Consider the following 26,304-nt stretch of genomic DNA (forward strand, 5'->3'; position numbering starts at 1 on the left):
GTTTCCGGTGTTGTGGATGTTCCTGGAAACATGGCGGCCAGCTTCCGCGGCCGTCCTATCCGGAGTCTTCGGATGCGAGGTAAGGATGAAAAAGCCGACTCGGTGCTTTCTTTATTAGTGGGATATTGCAAATATAGAGATTCTCAGGCAACTGATGACCTCGGCGTCTTCACCCTCAATGCTCACGGTGTGTGTTTTTGACAGGTCGGAATGACAGCGGGGAAGAGAACGTACCGCTGGATCTGACCAGAGGTAGGGTTGTTCACATCACACTGAAAGCGATTATTGTTCAATATGGACGGGGACGTTATTTTCTTTCAAATACAAGCCATGCAAAGCCGTAGACAATACAGGGCACTTGTCATTTCTCCTTTATGCCATTTAGTTTTTTGCCGCTCTGTTTAGAGTAATAACATTGCTAGACACATCTGAATAACAGGCGTTCTTAAGCTAACTAACTAGCTGAGTTAGCGCTCGCTAGCTGCCACAGCTAACCACCCATGACGACATTGTTTTGATTGTAAGTCTGCAGGTTAGGCTGATAATAGGTCAAAGAGCCGAATTGTTGCTCGTCTACCTTGTGAAATTCGTTTTTAATGTTGACAGTTGAGCAGCATTCAAACAGCACATGGTGTACAGAGGAGATCTGGTGTTACTGCATATTGTTGAAATGCACAGGCTCTTCTTTACGCTCCCTCTCTGCTTGTTTACATTGTACATACAGTATAATCTCTAGTTTTACTCCGTATGTATGTGTATTATCATGGATGCAACTGCTATTTATACTGAATGCACATGCAAATCAATTCCTAAGACGTTCTTAACACGACTGCCTGATTGGCGACGGCCAGCTAATGTATACTGGATGGAAAAATAAACGACAGTATATTTAATGTATTTGGGCCGCCTGACATGCTTTACATTTTTACATCTTCAAACCCAAAGGCTAATACTTTTTCAAAAGCAAATTGCATTTGTTGACATATATTTGAGATTTGCTGCAAATGATTCAATATGTTGTTAATGGTATGTTGTATTTGTTTCTGCCATTCATAACCCGTTGGATTAAGGAACATGCCATGTTTATATTTGCTCAATTCAGCATGTCTGAAAAGGAGTAAGAAGAAGCAGATCTTATTAATTCCTACCCCTTTCTCACAGCTGATAATTCATTTCCATCATATCTTTTGACACTTACAAAATAAAACATTTTATGTATGGATCACATTTGAATAGTATTGCACGACAATTTAAGCTTTTTGTGGCACTAGCAATTAGATTCAAGTCTGAACTCTACCTGAAACTCCAAATATTTTAAATATAACTCCTGCTGGGAATCTACATTAACTACAATAACTTCTGCCTGAGCTTGTTTCATAAACAGCGAAGCAGAGCCCGCTTAAGGGCGAGGGAAGCAGAGAGTATAGTGCGTACAGCCACGCCCATAAGGAAACCCGCTCCTTTGTTGACATCACAAAAGAACAGTTTTGTAACGCCCTCTGACACAGAGTGTTTTGAGCCATCCCATACCTTTTTCAGGGCTCACTTCCAAATGCGCACACGTCTTTATCTGAAACTTTGGCATCGTTTAACACCAGAATGCAACATTAGAACTACATTTAGAAGTCAGAAAAGTGGAAAAAGCACAATAGGGCCCTTTAAAACATTATTCTGATTTGGAGGGATAACCTCTTTTTTTCACAGATCTCATTGTAACAGATCACAGAATCCATGACCCTTCTACAATTAGCATTAAATTAGCATTTAATAGTGTTTATCTTTCATGATGGTCATGAGAGTTGAACAGTCAATATTGGTGGGTGTTTCTCTGAACTTTTTATGCTTTGCTTTTTTTTGGCGCACAGCTGCTTGGCATAATAAAAGATATTACGTCTAAAAAGTCAACTAATTAACAGTTGTGTCCCTGTTCTACCGTTGACATGCTTTCAGCAATTCTTGAGTTTGATGTTTGCGGACCAAAATTAAGCATTTTATTCATTTATGAGAGAGATTTCAGCACCACTAAATGTGTAACATGCAGTGTCTTAAACAGAGGACTGCACACTGGTATTTCTCAGACAAAATGTAAGGATTTCATTTTGGTTTTACTACTGTTAGCGTATGGGCCTTCTATGCCTACTCATTCAACAAAGTCATGCAGCCATTTGTTAATGTTAGATAACTTACCATTTTAGATTACATAGTGGTAACAACTTGTTATATATATTCTTTAAATTTTACTCAAAAGGCAGATTGCCAGTAGTCCTGTGTGTACTCTAAAGAAACCGAGTAAGTGTTGTAGGAATGGGGATGAACCCCACATGTTAGCTCCAATATGAGGTAAAGCTGTCTTGGCATTTTATTGACATTGCAGTATGCATGAAGTAGTCAAATGACCCCCAAACAAAACGCATTTCCCTTCTGAGTTTGTCTTTTACTGTCTAGACTTTGTGTACACTGTACACACAATATCAAGGTTCGACCAGATAAACCAACTTCCTTCTTGAAACATATCAATTACAGTTCACTGACTGATATTATGACATTATGGCCTAATACTGGTATTGGTTGCACTGTGTTTTTTTGTACTGCAGAACCATCAGAGAACTTGAGAGAAATCCTTCAGAATGTGGCCAAACCACACGGAGTCAGTAACATGCGTAAACTTGGCCACCTGAACAACTTTGTCAAGGTAATGTTCTCAACCCTTTTCATTCTGTTGCAGGAGTGGAGGACCACAATGTATTAATTTTAATAATAAAATAGACTTCTCAGTTAATGAGTTTTAAGTTTGCATACCAAATTGTATGTTTGGCATAAAAGTAATATTTCTTTTAGTTTTTAGTTATTCATAATTTTATCTTTTCGAACACAGAACAGTGTTAACAGTGGCGCAGGTGTGAGATGACACTAAAAACGCAGGACTGCTTATCAACAGATTTTGGAAAAAAACATTCTTGAGAAGCTTCAGTTGCTTTTCCTTTGTTTGAATGTTTTAGTGTGTAATAAAAATATCCTCAACAATCTGTTCCTTTTATGAAAAACAGTAACAATAGTAGAAATCCAAGTTCAAAAGGTCAACTTTAAAATGCCTTCTGTGTTGAATTGACAGAACTCGCTATTTTACCAATCCCAGCAGATATTTTCTGTGAAACATTTGCTGATATTGTGAGACGCTGCTGTAAAAGCTAATTCGAATACCAGTTGAGAACATACAGTATTTTGACTGACTACCAGTCTCTGTGCAGCCACTGGGTCTGATTTGTGAGTTTTAATTCTTACAGCTTATTAATTGTCTTGTTTACAAGAAGACTGAGGGTAAATCCTCTGTGGCTGTCTGAATGTTTTTCTGTTTCGTCTGTTTCCTTAAAAGGGTTCTAGGACAGTGAGAGTGACCTAATCCCCCCGGAGATTGTCACATGCCCCTTTCACAGTCTCTTCTCCCCTCCTCCTGCCTGCTTGGGCTCTGACATCAGAGCTGGTTCAAAACAGCTCCCAATCGTCACCTCTCTGATTCCTCATCCCATCCTATCCTGCTACAGATTCCCCCCCCATTCCTCTTGGAGACAATAGTGCTGCTTTTGCTTTTGGAGATTTTTGTTGCGCTCCAAAGAAGGGTTTCACTGGGAAAAGGACTTGTCCAGTTTACTTACAAGTAAACTGAGTGGGTAGATAGTGCTAGATGTCTCATATCTTCTGTGTCTATGCAGTCAGCGCTATCAGTGTGACCTGCGTATTTACTAACCTTTATGTTCTTTTGGAAGTTAGCTCAGCCATTTACTGTATGTTCTACCGATGAAAGGTGCATCAAAGGGCTCATCTCTAAATACAGTAGTATAGCCTTCATCGATAAACACTGAAAGTAAATTGGTGCAAAGAAATTGATGCCGTGTGGGAAGCTGTTTGCTTGGATCTTCAATTCATTATGCTTATGTTGAATACTGTTGGGGCGGCACGGTGGTCTAGGGGTTAGCGCGCAGACCTCACAGCTAGGAGACCAGGGTTCAATCCCTCGGGCATCTCTGTGTGGAGTTTGCATGTTCTCCCCGTGCATGCGTGGGTTTTCTCCGGGTACTCCGGTTTCCTCCCACATTCCAAAAACATGCTAGGTTAATTGGCGACTCCAAATTGTCCGTAGGTATGAATGTGAGTGTGAATGGTTGTTTGTCTACATGTGCCCTGTGATTGGCTGGCGACCAGTCCAGGGTGTACCCCGCCTCTCGCCCGAAGACAGCTGGGATAGGCTCCAGCACCCCCCGCGACCCTCGTGAGGAAAAGCGGTAGAAAATGAATGAATGAATGAATGAATACTGTTGAGATATAAGATGGTATGTAAATGCCAAAGTGACAATGCTGCTTGTTACTGTTAATAAAACGCATGTTCTGTCTGTGTTGTAGCTTCTCTGCAGCATCGGTCATCATGAGGAAATTTTTGGGTTTACATACGAAGAAATCATTGTTTGGTAAGTGCTGCCTTATTATTGTTTTCAATGGGCGGGGAAAAATTATGCAGTTTGATTATTTTTGTTTTGTGAAGAATCTTCAGAAAATACTGATCGATTAACAAAATGACTTTTTAAATATTTTTTGTCATTTTGCGTTTTAATTCCCAGTCTGCGACTAGCTTTACTTAATGAGGCCAAGGAAGTGCGTGCTGCAGGGTTGCGGGCACTCCGCTACCTCATTCGAGACACCATTGTACTGCAGAAGGTCATCAGACTACAAGTGGATTATTTGATAGCCAGGTGAGACTGCTGAATTTGATTTAGTAGTATTTTTATTAATGAATTGTGGGGCGGGGGTTGTTTCTTTTACCCTTTTTACTCTTCATTGGCTTGATCGTTTTAAATAATGGTTTGTGCATGTTTTCTCTTACTGTGTTGCATACCTGTGTTAAAAAGGCAGTGTCATGTTATTTTTTAGGTGCATTGACATCCAGCAGAGCAACGAAGGGGAAAGGACGCAAGCTCTAAGACTAGTCAGAAAGGTAGATTTAGCCGTCTTCCACGTCATCCTGTATGTAATGAATTTGTAGGGTTGCTGTCATGTCATCGTAGGAATGTGGCTCTTGCACTTACTTAGCAGCCCTCTGCCAGCATATTACCATCACAAAGATCTTTGGGTTAGCAACATTGTCAGTGCATGGGTGATCGGCGCATTTTGCAGTCAAGGCTATTTATGGCTTTTTGTGTACTTTACTGTAAACCTTCTCCACACATTTACATGCACACACACACACACACACACACACACACACACACACACACACACACAGGCCAGCTCTGTACTGAAGGGGTTGTTGGGTTTAGATGACACCATGTGATGTCGACTCTGACCTACCACAAAAACATTTTTTCACATTTGAAATTTCACATAAACCACCAAACCATACATTATCTTGTTTCTCAAAAATAGTTTTACACTGGAAATCTTTAAGGAAATTGACAAAACATTTGTACAACTTCTACCATTTTTTTCCCCTCTGTAGATCATTACTGTCAATGCAATGCTTTTCCCCACCTCTGTTGCAAACTCTCTTATTGCTGTGGGGACTGATGGACTACAAGAGAGAGACCGAATGGTCCGTGCGGCCATCGCCATCATTTGTGAGCTAGGTATGGACTTGCGTAGCGCAGATGTAAAATGAGCGATAGTTTCAAAAGTACCCACTGGAAGATGAAAGCCTTGTAAATGCCTGATTAATCAAAATGAATATTCTCTTACTCTGAATTTTCTGTGGATTAATAAAAGTGTTTATCCTGGCTATAGTATCCATGCATATTTGTTTTCTATAGCCCTGAAGAACCCAGAGGTAGTTGCCAAGCGGGGAGGTCTCAGCACTATCTTGAAGAGTGTGATTGACTGTCAGCTGAGTCGCATCAATGAAGCTCTGATTACCACCATACTACATCTTCTCAACCACCCACGTACCCGTCAATACGTGCGCATCGATGTAGAGTTAGAGGTAAACCCACACACAAACACAAATAAAACAAACACATCCTTCAGAACAAGTGAATGAACCAGTGTGGTAGGTGTCAGGATTAGCAGCCAGGGGTGAGCTTTCCCTTTTCTATGGCATTGAAAGTAGTCAAAGTAGTCGTATTTCCCCAAGACCTGCTTTTCTGTAAACAAACGTCTTGGACCAAGGCATCTCACCACAGTCAAATTTGTATGAACGTTTGAGAGGGATTCCACGTAATGTCTGAGAAGTACTGTAAATAGTTAACTTGGTAGAGGGTCAGCAAGTTTGCATGATCTTTTACAGTTGTTTTGTCTGTGTGTGTGTGTGTGTTCTGTCTTCTAGCAAATCCTCGCGCCTTTCACAGATTTTCACTACCGTCACAACGCAGACATGGCTGACGGCCAACTCAAGTGAGTGAATGTGTGTTAAGTATAAAGGAGAAACAACATTTTTTTATTGTGAAAATGTAAGTATTGTGTCATTTCTGTTTATTGTTACCTATCTTGGGCACTAGTGTGATGTGTTGAAGGGTTTGTGACACAACCCTTATTGTAATTTAGGATGTAAATCAGGAAAAAAAACATGAATATTCCTTAAGTTGTTCTGAAAGATTTTTTAATAATTTTTTATAATTCCTTCTCCTGATCTACCAGGTTTTCCAGGTTTACCAAGTTTGCTTTTTTATGAATTTTTGTTAGCATTCAGAAAGAAGCTGTGTAGGACATGATTTTCTGTTTTAATGACTGTATGAATGTGTGATGCAGAGAGGACAAAGAGGCACGTTTCTTATCGAGTAGAATGGCCATAGTGGCAGCTTTCCGTTCTTGGTCAGGTAAGGATGTAATTAAAATTTATGTAGGCTAAATAGCACATGAATGTATTTACTTGTTAAGTTGCTGTTTTTGAAGGCATCTTATTTTCTTAACAGGGATTATCAACCTATGCAAGGCTGGAAATTCCGGAATCCAATCTTTAATTGGGTTACTTTGCATACCAAATATGGAAGTTAGGGTGAGTGTTGCACAACTGCAAACATTACACTACGGTACTGTATGTTCAGAAGTAAATATTTGATTTAAACCTTGGTTAAGCACGTTTGTGAACTTGTTCATTGTCATTTGCTAACCTGGTATTTGCATCCGTGGATGGAGCGCCCCAAAAATATTTCCTAACAGAGTGTGAGTTTTTATCTTGGAAGGCAGCCAATACACTGACAGATGAAAGAAAATTTACAGATCCTGTCTTTGTATGAAAATTGATAAACCATTTCCTGTCTTTATTGGCAATGTAATAGACTCTACTTACTTGATGGCTGCCTCCTGGACTTGGGATCAATAAATTACACAGCAGGCATATTTTAATCCTTTCAAATGTGTGCTATATATTTTGCAGAAAGGCTTGTTGGAGGTGTTATACGAGATATTCAGGCTCCCTGTGCCCATCGTAACCCAAGACTTCACTGAGGCTCTTTTAAGTGTTGGTAAGTAACCTTGTGTTGTCTTAATCTTTTATCTTCACACAATAGCTGATGCATCCCAGAAAACATTTGGGAAGATTGACAAGTTCAATGGCTGGCCCTCTGCTTTTATTCTCCTCCAACCTGGAAATCATATGGTGACATAATGGCATAAATATTCTGAATATTGAAAACAAACGATTGATTCCATAATTGATTTACATATTAAGGCAAATAACAACTAGGTCCATTAATCTGAAGCTTGTTATTTTGATTGATTGAGGAGGCCCTAGACTAGGGTCGGCAACCTTCATCATCAAAAGAACCAGTTTGCCTGCTCTTCCAGTAAAGAAAAGTACTCTCAGTAGAATTAAACAAATGGAAGTGCAGAGTGCAAATAATTAAAACACAGAGCTATGTAGGCTTTTTGAGTCATTCTCAAGACACAGTTCATATATTTGCATATCAGTGCTGTCTGCTCATTATCGTTTACATCACTTGACTCATCACAGGTAATTTAATACGCTTGTGTTGAATTATCATCCATTTGCCTACTGATGATGTTGTTGACATTCTATTAATCCTGTCCTTGACTGTCTTTGCAGAGAAAGGGATTTCTTGAATTTCTGAAATAATTTCCTGTTTATTTTTTAATTGGAAGAATAGATGGTGTGATATTTTTATGAACAATTCTTTCATGTATTTTCCATCTGGGAACGGCTTCCCCCTCCTTACGATTTCAAGTGCAGCCACAACACTTGCAGCTGCAGTTGTGTTTGGAGCATCACCCACTTCTACAACATATGTTTGGTCTGCTTAACCTTTTGTAGTAGTTCTGAAATTGCTCTATTAAGCCCATCTGCAGTTCTTTTACTTTTCAGACAAATCTGAGTCCTTGCATTCAAAATTTATTTTTTATTTCAAATAAAATAAGTCTATATTTTCGACAAAGTACTATTCATTCTTTTAATTCTTCTCTATCAGACCCTGCCAGGTTCCAGGATACATGGAGACTCTCAGATGGGTTTGTTGCTGCTGAAGCCAAACTTGTTCTGCCCCACCGGGCTCGCTCACGGTAACAGACATAAAAAGATGATTTATTTTTTTGTACTAAGATTTTGTCTTAGCCTTTACATTCATTTTTTTTCTCTTTTTTTTGTTGAACAGACCCGATTTGATGGACAACTACTTAGCATTTGTGCTGTCTGCCTTCATCACCAGTGGACTGCTTGAGGTGAGCCATAGCTAATAGAATTTATTTAGCTAATAGCATTTAATCCATTCATGGTTGTTCGTGTATTTGTAACAGTGCTTTTTCTTAAAGGGGACTTATTATGCAAATGTTTTGTATTGAGTTGTGGACTCCCATGCAGCAGCTACACACAATAACCAGCATATAAAGCTCTCTAGAGCTTCCAGAATCTGCACCTATTCTAGCTGTATTTCTTGGATTTCGTGCTCTCAGTTGAAATATTCTGTTTTAATTTATTCCACCCGCCCATAATAGGTCCCCTTGAAATTTGATTTGAAAGTTATGATGTCAGGTTCAGTGCCGTTCAAAACAGTTAAGATTCTTTTTGATTTGGCTTAATGATAGAACATGAATGTTTTGTTGAACAGTTTTTATGGTACATACAGTATCATTTCTATACACCCTTGTTTATCATGGTTAATTAGTTAAATTTTTTAATTTGAATGGAATTGATTTTTTGCGAGGTAGGATACCTAACTTACAAATAAGATGCAAAGATTTTTGCAGTTGGTAATGGTAATGGTTTATTTATATTTAAAAATGCACACAATTAACAATGGAATGTAATGGAGTAGTTAGGTCAAGTTCTATGCTCTAACTGCAGTTTTTAACATTTTTAACAAGACAAAACAGACTTTGGGAGAGTTTTCTGAACAGTACACTATCTGCGGTGGCGATTGTCTTGTCAATGTAACGTTACTGACACCTAGTGACCAGTAGAATGTCCCGATCCACATTTTTTGGCTTCCGATCTGGCCCATTTTTTTGTAGTCTTGAATATGAAAGTAGCTTTTGATGCAACTAAAGTAAAGCTGAAAATACTTTATTACACATCATGACCAACAATATTGTTTGGCTTTTTGTAACACACCTCTGTGAGTCAGTGTCTGTGACTCATCCAAGATAAAATTTCAACAGATTTTGATGTGGCAAGGGACAACTATATAAGCAATTGCAAGTTACTTGGTGGAGATGGGCTGTGGTTGTCTACGACCATGTGTTTCTAATTTTTATTCTCCATCTCATCCCTGCATACTTATTGGTTTTCTACATGGAGAAATCTTGTTTGGTTCACCATTGTTGTTGAGGTTATTATGAAAAAGTTTTTGAATATTTCAATTAAACCATAACCCCTCATTACATTTCAGGGTCTTGTAGAAGTGGTGACAAGCAATGATGATCAGCTTGCAGTCAGAGCCACCATTATCTTGGGCGAGCTTCTACATATGGTAATAAAAATATTTTCTTTTCCTAAGTCGGTAATAGCTGTTTGTCTGTACTGACAGTTTTTTTTAAATACACAGTACTACACTGTATATATAATCAAGGCTTTTCCCTCCACCCGTCTCTCCTATGTTTAGGCAAACACCATCCTTCCACACACTCACAGTCACCACCTGCACTGCCTACCCACCCTCATCAACATGGCTGCCTCCTTTGACATCCCACAGGAAAAACGACTGTGAGTGGATTCATACTTTAAACACTTGTACGCTTGTAACAATGAGCTGGACTGAAATGATGATTCGAGATAATCATTTGTTCCAGTCGGGCAAGTGCAGCTGTCAACAACCTGAAGCGTTTCCACGAGAGAAAGAAGAAAGGCCTGAAACCACATAGTCTCTATCTGGACCACATTATCCGCAAGTCTGTGTCCTCACATAGCCGCAGAGAGTCACACTCTCGGGTACAAAGGGACATCTATGTCATAAAGGTACACTACTAATGGATGTCGTTGATCTCCCCCTTTATCACAGCAACACACAGTGGGGGTTCTAACAAACCGAAGTGCTGTGTTAATTTACTGATGATTAAGGCCAAATGATCATGCAATATAGCTAATGTCTGTCATCGGCAAATGTTGAAAAAATAATTTAGTTAAGTATAGTTTTTTACTTAAAGGGGACTCTTAAGTGCTTTTTCCACATTTATCACCTATAAATATTGTTAAATGTTGTATTTTTGTGTTAAGCTATACCAAAGTTTCAGATATTGAGGTTTGCACATTTGGAAGTGAGCCCTGAAAGAAGTGGTTGTTTGTGTAGCAATTATAGAGTGTACATACAGGGAGTGTATACAGCTGCATGCATGCAAATAACAATCTCACCAATCTCACACACACAAAAAAATGAACAGCTACCAGTAGCTCCTTACCACTATTCAAGAGTAACTATCCGAAGGGTTTATTCATATATTAGCAACTCCTGTACAGACATAATTAGAATGTGGGGTTCCACAGTAGTCCAGAAGTCCTTCAGAGCACTTGGGGTAGTGACCAAACACAATGGAGTGGGCGTGCCTGGAGGCGGACTGTGAGTGAAATAAAATTTGGAAATACAGCTGGAATAGCTTTCAGTGCTGGTTATTATGTGTCGCTACTCTATAGGAGTCCACAACTCAATACAAATGGCAGAAAATAAGCATAATGGGTCCCCTTTAAATTTTGTATTTCAGAATTATGACACAATTGAAGTCTTTGTGCTTTATTTGTACAGGTAGGCACGGTATATAAAATCAATAATAATCAATAATTTGTTTTCCCCTGTGTTTAGGACACAGAGGAAGCACTGATGATGAATTTGAGAGACAGTCACATTCTCAACCACAAGCAGAACCTAGAGTGGAACTGGTTGCTTATTGGCACTATCCTTAAGGTCAGGCAACTCATACTGCACCACAGACTCTATCTCTCCAACACACACGTACACTGTTTTCATTGTTGGATCTTTATAGTAATTAAATGCACTTCTTATCCTTCTAGTGGCCGCATGTAAATCTCAGGAATAACAAAGACGAACAGATGCACAAGTAAGACCTTTTTACAACACATAAACCATCATGACCTTGATATACCCCTCGTTCTGACAACTGCACTTGTTATTGAATGTGATGCAGGTTTGTGCGGAGGTTGCTGTACTTTTACAAGCCCAGCAGTAAATTGTACGCAGGGCTGGCCCTGGATCACCTTAAAGCAAGACAACTCACTGTGGTTGGATGCCAATTTGTTGAGTTCCTCATGGACTCAGATGAGGTTGGGAGAATGCAGAAAGACTCATCATTTCCATTGTTGGGGTTCTTATGTACTTTTCTAACTTGCCTCGCCTTTTATATCGCTATGTCTTTTGGCTTATACTATTTTCTAGGATGGCCAAGGTTACTTGGAGGACCTGGTGAGAGATATGGTATCGTGGCTATCTTCTTCTGCAGGCCTAAAGCCTGAGCGCTGCCTGCAGAGTAATGGCCTGCTCACCACACTTAGCCAACACTACTTTCTCTTCCTGGGGACACTCTCTGCACACCCTCAGGGAGTCAAACTATTGGAGAAATGTGGCCTGTTTCAGTGGTGAGTGTACAGAAACAAGCTCACAGCTTTTCTGAATTTTACACAGCTCTGAACACTTTATGTGCTGTTTTTGCAGCCTGCTGAATCTATGCTCAGTGAAGAACCAAGATGCTGTGCTAAAACTTGCTGTAGCCACACTGGACTACAGCAGAGATGGTCTGGCAAGAGTGATCCTTTCAAAGATACTCACCGCTGCTACTGATGTAAGGCAACAAGCTCAACAGTAGGGTTGTTTTAATAATGATTTGAATTCATGGTTGCCAATATGATTCAAAGATGATATTGGTTCGTGTAGAATGGTACGATCCAAAATGATTCAGTAACTTTTTAGCCAAAAATTCAACCAAATAAATACCTGGATACAGGACAGTGAAGGTGAAGTTTCCTAGATTCCTATTTTTTTTTGTAATGGGATCAGGCATAAATTAATTATGATTATAAAACAAACAAGTAAACACCAATTAATGGGAAATGTATTCACGTTTTATTTGAATCAAGTGCAACAAACACTTCAGGTTGACATGATGCAGTTTGTTTTTTGAGACAAATAAAAATTACATTTCATACTTTGTGGTATGCGGAATCAAATCCCAACTTTACTACGTGCAAAAGAACAAAAGTTGTATATAACAAATCATGGAAAAATTGTTCAGTAATTGAAATTATTCACTTTGTCCTCTCCTGTGTTTTTTTTTTTTTTGGAGCAGACCTGCAGACTGTATGCCACCAAGCATCTCCGTGTACTGCTGCGAGCAGGTGTGGAGTTCTTTAGCAGCTGGGGCATGGAGCTGTTGGTCACACAGCTCCACGACCATAGCAAGGCTGTGTCCATGGAGGCCCTCGACATTCTGGATGAGGCCTGTGAGGACAAGGTAACCACGGAGAGAGACACACACTCTACACGCATATTTTCAAATAGTAAACGATCATATACACTGAGATATGTGTAATTATTATTTCATGCAATGAATGGTCAGTGGTGTTCAATTAGTTAGTCATATTAGCATTGCTTCATTTGCAAGAAGATGTTTTTCAGAAAGATGATATTTTAGTCATGATACATTTTAAAATGAATTCTGCAAGTAAACATTGTGAAAACATAATTTTACTGGAAAAGTATGCATTTTCTTTTAAATTTCTAACAGGTTCAAAGGAAATGAATGAATTACTTGCTATAGTAATTTCATGTTCAAAATATATGTGAAATATTAACATAGATTTGCTTAATTTAGCCAGTATTATGTGCCCTAAAAGGCGTTTTACCAAACGATTAGACTTGCTGACTTGTTTTGTGGTGGACAGGCCAATCTTCATGCGCTAATTCAGCTGAAACCTGCTTTGTCCCACCTGGGAGACAAAGGCCTCTTGCTGCTCCTCAGGTTAGTGATTCCTTTATGTCCAGAGGTTTCATTGTGTTCGCAACATCATCGTTTGTGTTTACACATAAACAAGCTATGTTTTATGTTGACTGCAGGTTCCTGTCCATACCTAAAGGTTTCTCATACCTCAACGAGAGGGGTTATGTCAGCAAACAGCTTGATAAATGGCAGAAGGTACAAGAAGTTGATTTATTTCGCTGTTCTAGCATTTCAGAACCAGATCCTTTTATAAAGTGTTAAATTGCATTGCAAAACAAGAATACATGCCTTTTGAATTGCAGGAATACAACTTAAAATATGTGGACCTGATTGAGGAGCAGCTCAACGAAGCACTAACAACCTATCGCAAACCTGTTGATGGAGATAACTATGTCAGACGCAGCAACCAAAGGTGAGAGGCCATTTTTGCTGTTCATCTCCAGCTTAAATCTACTTAAACCTAATTTCACTGATTTGTCTCCAGGTTACAAAGACCAAATGTCTTTCTCCCTGTGCACTTGTATGGGCAGCTAGTCCATGATAAGACAGGCTGCCATCTTTTGGAGGCTCAGGTAACTGCACTAGAAATTGAATTTTAAGCTGCAACACCTGACTTTTTACAATTTACCATGTCTGTTTTGGGTTGCAGTCCTTGTTTATGCAGATTTATGATCTACTCTTTGTTTCACTTTTTTCTTTGTCTTGTCTCCAGAGTATAGTTCCTGACCTCAGCTACACGGTTCGCTCCCCGATGCTGGACACCTGGGAGGGCATCAAACAGCTGAAGGCTGCTCTTTGGGCTCTGGTTAGCAACGCTATTTATCAGTTTATGTATTTTAGGAATGATACTAAATACTAATACTAATACTAAAGGCTATATTTATTTTTTGTCAATATTTTATGATAATTTAAACATATGTTTGAGACCTTTTATTGTAATTACATATTCCTGGAACTAACGTCTGTGATGGTATTTGATGTTTCATTTTATTTCCATTCAGGGCAACATTGGCTCCTCAAACTGGGGCCTGAATCTCCTCCATGAGGAGAATGTCATCCCTGACATCCTTGCATTAGCTCAGCAGTGTGAGGTGTTGTCAGTACGAGGGTAAGGCCTTTTTTATGATAATAAATTAAAATGATAAAATAAGGGTGTCACAGATGTGACAAGATCTCTTGTTCGGAGAACAGCTGTTTCACGAGAACAGAGCATCCACAAGCCAAGTGCAACTTGGGACTGTGGCATTGCTACCATGAATGATAAGAAACGTAATATAGCAGTGCCGTGTGTAAGGCATGATTGAAAGTGCACATTAAGTTCTTTAGGCACATCTTGAAATCGAACCTGCCTCGTTGTTCACAGCGTCAGCGAGGGATGTGTGGCTGTTTTTGTTTTTTAAAACAGCTGCTTGCTACTTGTTGATGTTCAAGCAGGTTCTGTAGTAATTCTACGCTTGATCAATTTTACTTGAGATTTTTCAGACCAACCCACGTAGGTGTTCGAACCTGTCTGTACCTTCAATGACCAAGCGGTTCTATTGAAGCTCATTGCCTTTCGCTGAGCGCCAAGTACCGGCGATCACCAGTTCCGTTTCATAACACATCATACAATCATCATACAACTATTTCAGCTTTCAGCCAGTGAAGGCGTGCCAAACCCAACGCAAACATGTCTGTTGTGTGGAACTTATGTGCCGTCTGTGAGTGATATACATTTTGCACATGCCATGCCACAAACATGCCATGAAAAATATGTTGTGGTAGCACATTAAATAGTTGTAAATCCCTAGCTTATGTAAGTGTTTTTGCATCATGCATTTATTGTGTAATTAAATACAGCATGTGTATTAACAATCTGTTTGTGTCCACAGTACATGTGTTTATGTGCTGGGAGTGATCTCCAAGACCAGACAGGGGTGTGAGCTGCTAAAGCAGTACGGTTGGGATGCAGTCAGACACAGCCGCAGGACGTTGTGGCCAGTCACTCCAGATGAAGTCGAAACACAGCTAACCTCAGAACTCTCGTCGGTGCCAAGCACGCTCAGTCTCAACTCTGAATCCACAAGCTCCCGCCATAACAGTGAGAGCGAGTCTCAACCAAGTGCGTAGGACTTTTTGCACTGTTGATTTATTGGAGGATTAGATTAGATTACCTGTTGTTTAATGATATTTTAGAATTATTATAAGTACAATATATACCCATACCCATACCTATCTTTTTCTTTGCACTGTCAGACATGTACATACTGGATGATGACAAGTGTGATCTTCTGGACCAGTCAGATGACGCACCTTTCTATGTACACACCAAGCCTGTCAAGGACCGCAGCCCCTTCACGATCCTGGCCTCCACACGCTTTGTTCGTGCACGTTTCCTCAACTCCCTGTCTCTTCCAAGCAAGAAGCTGCGTTCCACTAGTGATCCTAAGGCCCCCACAGGCTCCCGCACCCCAACTGAACTCAAGACCGGAAGTATGAGGCGTAACCGGACAGTGACAGAGCCCTCTGTTTACATCCCAAACCAGAGTGACGTTTTCACCACTGTGTTCATTGGCAGAGGAATGCCAAAGAGTCCTACTGTCAGCTTGGAAACGTCATTTGTTGGGACCAGAGGGGGATCTGAAGAGCATCTTGTGGATGGAAGGCTGGCAAGGGGAGGAGGCTCAGGGCTGGGACTCAGTGGCCTTGGAGGTCACATGGAGCATCCCAGTCGAGATCGAGAGCAGAGCAGTCGGGAGCGTCTAACAGGAGGAGACGGTGGTTCCTCATCGAGTGGCGGTAATGTGGGAGGCGGAGGAGGCGGTGGGGGCACGCAGTTCAAAAGCCGCAGTCAGAGCTTTAACACGGACACCACAACCAGTGGCATCAGCTCCATGAGCTCTAGCCCATCCAGGGAAACTGTTGGGAACCCTGAACATTCCGAACCTGAACCAGATTCTTCTGACTGTGTCAGCCTCAACACAGTTGTATCAGCCAAGACTGTCAAAACCCTGTCCCCTTTGGCTCCCCAGGCTCAGACCAACCACATGTCTGCATGTAAGTCCTCCACTGTCTCTTTGGTACCACCCGGCTCCTCGCACACACTCCCCAGGCGAGCTCAGTCCCTCAAGTCCCCCTCAGTGACCACCATCAAGAGCCTGGCTGACTGCAGCTTCATGTACACCAGCCCAAGAGATGCTCTGGGCTACGCTACACTGAAGCGCCTACAACAGCAGAGGATACACCCATCTTTGTCCCACAGTGAAGCACTGGCTTCGCCTGCAAAAGATGTGCTCTTCACAGACACCATCACCATGAAGACTGGGAGCTTGGACTCCAGGCTAACACCTCGAAGGTAAGGCCTTGCTTTGGGGATTATGTAGCACAAAATACTACAATAACATTTACTAAACTATTACAGTTTGCTCATAATGAGATTAATTGGGAGCACAACTCACAATTTGAGGCTTCACAAGACATTGTATTTGCAAAACTATTATATCCCAATCCTGGTTTGTGCTTGAGCTTTTTCTGTCCATGAATTGTATTTATTAATCTTAGTGACATATTACGTGCTTCCAACTTGGGGACAGTTTGGCAAAGGGCTTTTTATCCCAAAACAACTGTGAAGTTCATGAATATGATCTAGAAATATTTGATAGCCCCTGACCTCAGCACTCGAACAAAGATTATGAGCTAGTGAGTCATCTCTTCTTTATGGATGGTCACTGACATTTTTCTGAGTGAATGGACATGAATTCCCTCAGATGCTTTTAAAAAGCCTTTCAAGAAGAGTGTGAACCATTATAGCTGCAAAACGGGGGCAGTTACATACATTCTCCTATTTTCAAGCAATGTGGTGATAGCCAGATATGTTTCTTTAAGGGGAGTTTGTGAATTTCTATATACATCACCAGTCACCTGGTTTGTTTGTGTTTCGTGGACGTTCTGCTGTGTTTATCAGGATATCAGATAGGAGATGTACCTGCCCAGAGTCCAGCATCATAAATCCTTACCGCAGACTATCCAGAACACTGGTGCCACGGTGGGTGGACCTTGCCAGTGTTATTCCTTTAGTAGATATGTAGAATCTAGTGCAAGTCTAGTATCAACACAATACGTCTTTGCTGCTTGCACTCTCCTGTGTGTGTCTTTGCCCACAGGGTGTGTCACCAGTGCTTAGACCCCTGTAGAGCTTAATATGTCAGTCAGTCCCTGCCCTTGTAGGTTGTTGAGTTGCTGGATGTTAGCATATTTTTATAAACCGTGTGTCTAATGGACCGGTTTTATATCTGGTAAACTGAATTCCTCTATCTCTTGTTGCAACATTTCACAACAATTCATTAGTTTCTATCAACTCCCACATTGCCATAACCTACATGGATTGACAGTAAGTGTTCCAGTAGCTGCTACTACACACAAGAGACGCACAGCAGTGTGTTGAGTATTCAACTAGCTCTGAGTGTCCTCTTAAAAGTTAGATGCCTTCTGAAAGAGGGTCGGGCGCTGTAAAGTTACATATATATCGATTACAGTTGACTTGAAAGAGGAAGTGGTAAGAGAGGGGCATTTTTGCTGAACCTTCAAGACACAGAATATTGAGTTTTAGGACTACAAAAACAGTGAAACTATGTGAAACTTTAGACTCTCTTCTTTCACCAGGAAAAAAATGTTTCTAGCCTTTTTGGGTCTTTATAAATCGGCAGTAGATCATAGGGTGTTTTTTTTTTTGCAGAGAAGCCAATTCAAGCAGAACGGTGACTGATGTCCATGTTTTTTGTTTCAGTCACACCGCAAAAATCTAAAGTTGTTTACTTCTGAGAAACAACAAAAACAACAAGGAAAGAAAGATTTTGATGACAACTAAATGTATTCACTGGTTTAGAACATAACACAAAATAATCATTTATTTACAGATGTTTATTATTAATTATTAATTGGATTTATGTTTATTTCTCATGGGAGAAATGTATTTGGTTCCCTTTCAGTTAGTCGGACCTTCGGGAACAAATTGACACTAACCAAAGTTCCACTGTACTACTAACAACAAATTAACTTCCCTCTCAGTCGACTCACTCGATGCTGGTTGAGAAGAGCGATATGTGCTTTCATGTCAGAGTCACCAAAATTCTCTTGGCTAGACAGGCTAGACTTTGTCGCAAGTTGCTAAGTATCTAGAGCGGTCTGATTACTTACTAAGTCACTTACTAACTCGCTAAGTTTGCAACACTCATTCTGCTCAGTCTTCTTATTCTATGGCAGAGACTGCGCATCATATTGTGTGTGAGTGAGGGTGAACAGGTAATACCAAAATGTGTTGTGTTCCGCAAAGGACTGTATGAGGAAACACAACACTACCTGCCATTGAATAAATGCATACAAGCCTGGGCAATAGGCTTGGGATGGGAATAGAATAACAATACATTTACATCTTTGCATACATTAAGAGTGTTTATTTTATTCATTTTTTCCTCCATTAGAAAAGACGTCTTTCAGCACTTACATTTTAAAGGTTTTTTAAAGCTTTTTATAGTTGTATATGATAGCAGCATCACATGATGTCACCATGCAAAATATATGACAGCTTGCTGCGTTTTTTTCCAACATCACTCTCTTCTCACTAAACCTGTCTCTGTGCTTTTTATCTACCATTTGTGCTGCTATTCCCCTTCTCATCCTTTTTTGTCCTAGTCTCTCCCCCCAGATCCTCTCACGCACCTCTCCTCTTAACCTCCCTAGGTTCCTCAAGGCCCTCAGCTTTGCTTCTCTTGATAAAGAGGAGCTCCTCAGCCCCATCAACCAGAGCACCCTTCAGCGCTGCTCATCGGTGCGCTCCATGGTCTCTAGCGCCACCTATGGGTGCAGTGATGACTACATCGGCCTCGCATTGCCAGTGAACATCAATGATATGTTCCATATCAGAGACACAGCGTACTTTCAACAGAGGATCAGTCCACCGTCAGAGGAGAGGAAACGCTTCCTCTTTGGCGACGGAGATGGTAAAAGTTGCTTTTTGTCTGATTTATATATTTTTGTAGTGATTTGAATCTCCCAAGCTGCCAATAAACCAAGCGGTTATCAGATAGATTGGTTGAGTTCCTTCTGTCATCCCTCCCTCTGTAGGCGATCGTCCTGCAGTCCCAATACTGAAGCAACAGTTCAGTATCTCAGAGCTGATTGTGAACCGAGGCGACTGCCCGAACCACACGGTGGGCTCAGATGAGACCGGACTGCAGGATCACACGGAGGAGAACTGCCTCTACTGTGTAGGAGCCATTGTCCTCGGATATCCTGCACAGCCACCCACCAACAGCACGCAGCCTCGAACAGGTCAGAATGCACACTTGTACAAGACTGTACACTTACTCAAATATGTCGTCCCTTGCTACATCGCGACTCGAAAGTTGTGTCATAAAATATTGAAAGACAAATCATATCAGTATCAGTAATGTTACATTGTAGAGACACTGCATGTCATGGAAGTGGCATGTTTTTGGTTACTTTGTCTGCCTTCCCACTCCGTTTAAAACACTTTAAGTTTAGAATACATAAACTGGAGAGGCTAACTCATTAGCGCAGTAGCTTGCTCGGCTAGTAGTAGCCATCTCTTACTGTATGTCCATGCAGTGATCCCGTAGCCTGTGCATAACACAGTGATGTAACACAGAATAATAGGAATGAAAAAGTAACTAAAGGGGTGTTAAATGTTATTTAGAAAGTCATAAACAGATTTTCTATTCTCTAACTATTCCTATATATAGAAGTGCAAGTTAATAAGAAATGTTTTCAAAACAAATTGCCTAAAAATCAAGTGACTTCATTTGGCTCTATTCATACCAACCGACAGGTACATCTTCATCTATAGATTTGCAAAGTTAATTGTGTCAATTCAATACATCAAGAATGTACAGGGCGATTAAAAAAAAATATATAAAAAGAGACAGACTATAGCAAGGGAAGACTGGTATGGCTAAATCCATCTTTGGTGGCACAAATGAATGTATGGGAAACATTCCGAAGTTTTGCATGTGCTAATGTACTGAGAATACACATCTATACAACCTCCTTCTTCTAGACTATGTGGACTTTCCGTCCTGGGGAGGTCAGACCGGCCATCGTCTGGAAGTGATGCCTCAGTCCAAGTACTCTGGTGTGTCAGGATGCAGCGACGCCGCCGTGTCACAAGGCTCCATCTGTGGCACGCCCACGCCGAGTGACATTGTCATTGGTGAGAATGTGATCAAGCAGAGCAGGCCGTGTCACACAATACATTATTAATATGTGGTACTCTGTAGGCGGCAAGGCCATATCAGAGGACGGACCGGCCTCGCGTGTCCTGCTGAGGAAGGAGGTGCTTCGCCTCATTATCAACCTCAGCTCGTCTGTTGGGACCAAAGGCCACGAAACTGGACTTCTCACGTAATTGTCTCTTCTTTACTCGGCATGCTTGATTGGTTGTACTTGCCTTCTTTAAAGCATGACAATATTTCTCTTCAGGATAAAGGAGAAGTTTGCATATGCATTTGATGACATTTGCCTGTACTCCGAGGTGTCCCACCTCTTAGCTCACTGTATGTTTCGCCTGACCTCCAGACGTTTCATACAGGAGCTTTTCCAGGATGTACAGTTCATGCCAGTAAGTTCCGCCTTTTCATCACCTTTCGTCTTATGTAGATGGAATATTTATTTTGTATTTTTTCTTTTTAGATGTACGAAGAGGCAGAGGCAATACTGACCAAGCTACCAAAAGCTGTTGAACTAGACGGGGAGCCTCCTGTAGAATCCTGATCATCCTCCTCCCCTCTGTGTGTCCCCTAATCATGCCACCCTACACACTATGACCCATGAAGGACTGAAGGGGTGGGAGAACATTTGGCATGCTTCTGTTGCTGAAAACAGAGAACAAGTAGCCAAGAAACGGATAGGAGAGGAGGGGGAAGGAACATAATTCGCCATTCTTTCAGCAAACAGGAGCTGGAAATGAAGATCGGTATGCCTAATGCTGTTTCAGTTTTTTTAATGGGCAAAAAAGAGGAGCAGTTGAACCAAATACTGTGTTCAGATGGGGTTGGCAATCATGAGAAACACTCAATAATACATCACAATGACAAACTGGCTCAAAAGGACAAAAGAAAAAAGATTCTGTTGACATTTTCTCTCCTTGCAGAGGTTGTGACATATTGTTTACCCAGTGACTCCTCACATCATGTGTGCTTTTCTCCTTCTGAAACAAAACACTAAAAAGGGTCCTGCTGTTTTTTTTTTGTTTGTTTTTTGTTTTTACATATCTGGTTTGTATTTCACCACCCATTTTCCGTCTGGTCTGTAGTTTCCTTTTCTATTTCTTGTATCTCAGACAATCAAGCATCTGTGGTATTGTGTCATATTCAGCACTATACAGTAAACGCCACCCTTACGCAGTACATGGGGAGATTAGCATGTCATTTTATGCTAGTTATTACCATCCTTAATGTTTTTCTTCAGCCCTTGCATTGTTGGTCAGCATGAGTTTTCTGGTCAGGGGGTGTGTTGATCTTGGCTTGACATTGTGTAGAATGACTTATGACAGATTTAGCACCTCCTGCCTTTCCTCTGTGCTTCACTCCCTCTGCATGTGTAACACGCATGGGCCAAGTTGTCACCTTAACTTTTTTTTTTTTTTGTTAAGATAGGTTGCCATTAAATGCTGCCATTATATTGTCAGAGTAGAAATACCCTAGACTCTTGTTTCCACGATACATTATCACTGTCTGTGGCTGAGATGGAAGAGGAGGGAAGGGGAAATGATCAGGACAAGGTTTCCATGGAGACAGGATGCAACTCATCTCTTTTTCCATTGGCTTGTTTTTTGCTCTAATGCTGCTACACAAATGGACTCATAGAGAGATGATTCATAGATCGGCTGAGTGATGTCAGATCCGATCTATTTATTATATGTCTGTACCATAGCGTGAGCTCAACCAGAGAAGAAAAAAATTATTTATATTTTTCCTCAAGACTGTATTATAATTTAATAAGTTTTTTTTGCCTGAATTGTGGTTTCCCCTGTATATTGTGTACAGTATGTTTTGGGGGGCGTTGATGACCTAAAGAAACATAGAATCCTATCAAAGGGATGCATTGTTAATAAAAACAAAAATTTAAATACATGTATTTGTTCCAGTTCTTCCACCTGAAAAACAGTGTGACTAGGAAATCGATATTCATTCAGTATGACTTCCAACATAAATACAGCTTGTATCCAATAACAGCAAATACAATCTATAATCAGTGAGCCAATTCCATCTATGCGAGTGTGCAACATCTATGGCACAAAAGTATACATTTCTACCTCTCAAAGCAGAGAGTGTTTGAGTATATCATAATTAAAAAATACTGCAACCCAGGCTTAAAAGTGCAATGTCCAACATACTGTAGATTTAGTGAAAATGTTGGAGTGTATTTATTTACTTAAAAACAATGTTAATATTGAGTACATACGCAAAATAATTACATTCAATAAAAAGTAGAAAATTCAAGAATATTTGTCCAGTATTTGTACAGTATATTCACTAGTGTCCATTAGTGTAAAGAGAAAATTTCACAACTCCATGTTGTGTTCATCTTGTCCACCTGTGATTGAGGTACATAGGCAGGTTAATTACTACCAGTTGGAGACAAATATTAGCCCCACTATTGTTTGTCCATCTCCACTTCAGTTTGTTATTGAGGTATTTACTCATCTGAGTTAAAAAACAGTCTTTGTAGTTGTTCCGCTCAGAAGCGGTCAATTCTCTCCTCCTTGTGTTCCATAATGTGCATTGGACTGTCTGTGTTCACGCGAGCTTTGGTGTTCTTGGAGTGTACTCGCTCCTTCGTCTCATTGTCTTGGTAGCTCATGTTGTCGTAGAACTGTCTCATGTTACTTGTCCGCTCTGGCTCCTGGTGGGCTTTTGCTTTCTCTTGCTGGATTTGCAGCAGCACTGCTTTATTCACATCAGGCCCTGCATCAAGCAATACAAGAAGTGAATGCACTCATCAGTTCATATAACACCCATTGTCACGTAGAAAACAAGAGACAAACCGAAGTAGCTCAGCACCACAGGGAGGAAGATGAGTCCATGAGCCATCCCCAGAAGTGTAATGACCAGGTTGAGACGGAAGAAGAAGATCTGGATGAGTTGGGCTTTGGCTAAAGCCAACACCAGAATTCCGGGTAGGTTGGTCATGGCAACACCAGCAAACACCTTCAGGGTTCAAAGCAAACATTGTAAAGACTGGTGGAAACACATTCTCAGCAATTTACGGATTTCTGGTCAGGAAATTGGTAATTTATAAATAATTAGAATTTATATATACATGATAATACAGGTAAAATGTACAGCATACATGTACTAGTGTTAGAAAGCCCACAATCTTTACATATTTATGTCTATGCTTTGCTGATGTTCTTTGTGTGTGAGATTTCGTACTTTGTTCGGTGGTCTTTAGTAGTTGTATACACAACATAGTTGTATGCTGAGAAGTGAAACGTAAGTACAGTACAGTAAGTAACCCCTTGTATATCTCAGTTGGGTCAATTTCCACAGTGATTTCCTACTTATAAATGGAATATTTTCATATTTAGAGCATAGAAAGATTGTTTACGACCTTGTAAATACAGTTTTAACATTATTAGAGCCCGCTGGACATTAAATAACACCCCCATACTTACCCAATATAGTATGCATAATTAGAGTAAATAAGTTATTTAAGACATAAATATACTTGTGTGTTTTATTGCAAATGTTGATCCAAAATTGGAGGTTAACCTTGCTAGCTTCCATTCACGCTTCCGTTGACCTTTCCCAGCATTTCAATCCGTTAAGTTCGGGATGAGGCAGTTTCGTGTTTATAGTGATTTTGTGCCACAATTGAGCAGCCTGCCGAGTGGATACTTCCCCACACAAACGTTTCTTCTCCTCACAATGCCAGCATTTATTAATTCATCGTGTGTATCAATAAAGTAAGTCGTCAAATAGGCCTGTTTACGTTTATCATTTATACTAGTATCAGTCATTTTGTTATCATTGGAAGAATCTATACTGGTATATAAAATATATGGCCATGATTTGCGGGTGGTTCCTCCACGGAACCCCAGTGAATAGCATAGAGCTACACTGTATTCCATCCATTCAACTTACTGCACTGCCCATGTTGGCTGTGGCCTCCATTGCTCGCTCCACACGAGTGGGCTTTGTGCTGAGTGCAAAGGATCTTGTCATGTGGGACACAAACTCCACAGAGATACCCACCGCCTGCAAACAATTGAATTCGAGACATGACACTTACATTTTTAAGATGTGCCCTCAATGAATACTACAAAAGACATGAATATAATGAATAGTAAATATTCAATGTAAATCACAGAGTAATGACTCATTCACAATCCTGATGTGAAACATGAAGATATTTCTTTCCCTTTTCTGTCCATTCAAGAAAACAAGTTAAATGAGCTAGCTAGCATGGGAAATACCTATTTTGACACTTATATACTTGACTTGTATATTAACCAAACTACAGCGGTATTATTGTTGTAGCAACCAACATCGAAAACTATTTTTATCTCGCGGACTAACACGACGTCTAGCTAACCGCTAGTCACGGTGTCAATCACAGAAGAGTGGATAACTGTAGTAGCTCTCCATTTCGCTACAAAAACTCAACAAGATGTTTTTTTGCCGGCTGCATTTTTTTACCTGAGGACTGGAACACACGGACATCCCAATGAGAGCGGACATCGTAAGTGTTGTTGCTGTATCTATGCTGCTGTTGGTGATGGAACTAGCATAAGTATGTGTAGCAATGCGAAAATGAGAAAATAGGTTTCGCTAGTGTTTTTAATCATCAAACGACGGCAAGATACTACAACTATTGCATGTTTGTTTTTTTAATCAGTGTACGTGTTAATGCATGACCACAGTATGTGTAATGCAACTTTGTTGGAGTTTTTTTAGAGGGCGAAATAAGTGTAGCCCAATGACAGCATTGTAAGCTAGCTGAAATTAACTTCTTTTTTTGTGTCATAATGCACAGAAAAAGGAAAGAAATTAGTGTTCATGTTTCACATAAGGATTGTGAAGGATGGGCAAAATAATAAAAAAAAAAGTGCAGTTCCCCTTTAAAGCATCTTTCATTCCCCCATGGAGGGGAACATACCGTAACCAGGTTGATAAGGGCAACTGCGTTGTAATGGATATCCCAGAGTGTCATGACCCCGACAGTATCCACGGTGATCATGATGATAGTGATGAGGTTGAGCAGACCGGAGCGCAGGTCCAAGCCCAGCAGCAGACAGCATACCAAAAACGTTGGCAGCAGACACAGTGAGATGTTAAAGAGGCCCTCAGGTACGATAGTCAGGTATTGCTCGTAGAACACATTGGTCACTCTGGTAGGAGGACAATAGAGGACAATAGAGGACAGCGTCAAGGAGAAAGTAGGGCAGTGCATCAACACGTCCAGCAGATTGCATTGTGGTGTCTTTCCAACATGTCTGTAATTCAAATACAGTGTAGTCAATTTTAGTTTATGCAACAACAATTTTCGAGAGCTTGTTCTCCAGAGTGTGTCTAATTAACCCTGGCTGTAGGCAACCTCCTGATGTAGTTTTTATTAACGCCACACGATGGCAGTAGCCGCACTCAAATGTTGATTGTGTTAGGAGCTGTTGATATGAAACTCATGCATGTTAGACTTGCCATGGTGTTGTTTGTATTAATGCCGACTCCCCAGTATTACATTGGTTCTGTTGCTGCTGATTTTTTGCAATACTTATTAATAAAACCATTCCACTTTCTCATGCACTCCAAATCATATTGAAAGTTAAAAAATTAAGAGAAATAACATAATAAGACCGTGTCCTCTTTGCGGCTTACATAGGTAAATATTTAGGTAAATATTTTTTGTATTTTAAGTTCCTATGGTACAGTA

The 26,304-nt window shown here is 40.4% G+C and overlaps 3 protein-coding genes across 6 annotated transcripts in view; 2 read left to right on the top strand and 1 right to left on the bottom strand.

Moving 5' to 3' along the window:
* LOC131127680 (rapamycin-insensitive companion of mTOR-like) lies at nt 1-22,486 on the top strand. Of its 4 annotated transcripts, none has more exons than XM_058069802.1 (38): nt 1-79; nt 205-252; nt 2,595-2,692; nt 4,399-4,463; nt 4,614-4,745; nt 4,924-4,987; nt 5,489-5,615; nt 5,796-5,965; nt 6,308-6,375; nt 6,730-6,797; nt 6,894-6,976; nt 7,358-7,445; nt 8,406-8,496; nt 8,589-8,655; nt 9,822-9,902; nt 10,035-10,135; nt 10,222-10,387; nt 11,226-11,327; nt 11,435-11,481; nt 11,569-11,704; nt 11,817-12,016; nt 12,093-12,219; nt 12,724-12,888; nt 13,319-13,395; nt 13,491-13,569; nt 13,677-13,786; nt 13,859-13,946; nt 14,087-14,179; nt 14,376-14,482; nt 15,246-15,475; nt 15,610-16,708; nt 17,318-17,398; nt 19,045-19,352; nt 19,477-19,683; nt 20,429-20,581; nt 20,649-20,772; nt 20,851-20,989; nt 21,061-22,486. In XM_058069802.1, the coding sequence occupies exons 1-38, from the start codon at nt 31-33 to the stop codon at nt 21,139-21,141; spliced, it is 5,319 nt and encodes a 1,772-aa protein (XP_057925785.1). In that variant the 5' UTR covers nt 1-30; the 3' UTR covers nt 21,142-22,486. The 4 variants fall into 4 exon arrangements, with proteins under 4 accessions (XP_057925785.1, XP_057925786.1, XP_057925787.1 ...); XM_058069803.1 differs by having other exon boundaries at nt 19,093-19,352; XM_058069804.1 differs by lacking the exon at nt 17,318-17,398.
* Nucleotides 21,366-26,304, bottom strand: part of npc1l1 (NPC1-like 1) — a 14,311-nt gene continuing 9,372 nt past the window's right edge. The window contains exons 18-21 of the mRNA XM_058069806.1: nt 25,531-25,762; nt 24,516-24,629; nt 23,417-23,579; nt 21,366-23,336 (exon numbers count right to left, since the gene is read on the bottom strand). Coding sequence (XP_057925789.1) covers nt 23,110-23,336; nt 23,417-23,579; nt 24,516-24,629; nt 25,531-25,762 — 736 coding nt within the window. The 3' untranslated portion in view covers nt 21,366-23,109. The remainder of the gene's footprint in view (nt 23,337-23,416; nt 23,580-24,515; nt 24,630-25,530; nt 25,763-26,304) is intronic.
* The window catches only part of pold2 (polymerase (DNA directed), delta 2, regulatory subunit), a 20,074-nt gene continuing 18,712 nt past the window's right edge, over nt 24,943-26,304 (top strand). The window contains exon 1 of the mRNA XM_058069809.1: nt 24,943-25,113. The gene's annotated coding sequence lies outside the window, so the exon portion shown is untranslated. The remainder of the gene's footprint in view (nt 25,114-26,304) is intronic.

Source organism: Doryrhamphus excisus, chromosome 4 (assembly GCF_030265055.1).
Source record: "Doryrhamphus excisus isolate RoL2022-K1 chromosome 4, RoL_Dexc_1.0, whole genome shotgun sequence".
NCBI classification, from domain to species: domain Eukaryota; kingdom Metazoa; phylum Chordata; class Actinopteri; order Syngnathiformes; family Syngnathidae; genus Doryrhamphus; species Doryrhamphus excisus.

What these genes read in the sequence shown, in the direction of transcription:
- LOC131127680 (XM_058069802.1), top strand. Translation starts at nt 31, where the DNA reads ATGGCGGCCAGCTTCCGCGGCCGTCCTATCCGGAGTCTTCGGATGCGA. An exon ending in GTGGATTATTTGATAGCCAG is followed by an intron (nt 4,746 to 4,923) that starts GTGAGACTGCTG and finishes GTTATTTTTTAG; the next exon opens with GTGCATTGACATCCAGCAGA. An exon ending in CTCTAAGACTAGTCAGAAAG is followed by an intron (nt 4,988 to 5,488) that starts GTAGATTTAGCC and finishes TCCCCTCTGTAG; the next exon opens with ATCATTACTGTCAATGCAAT.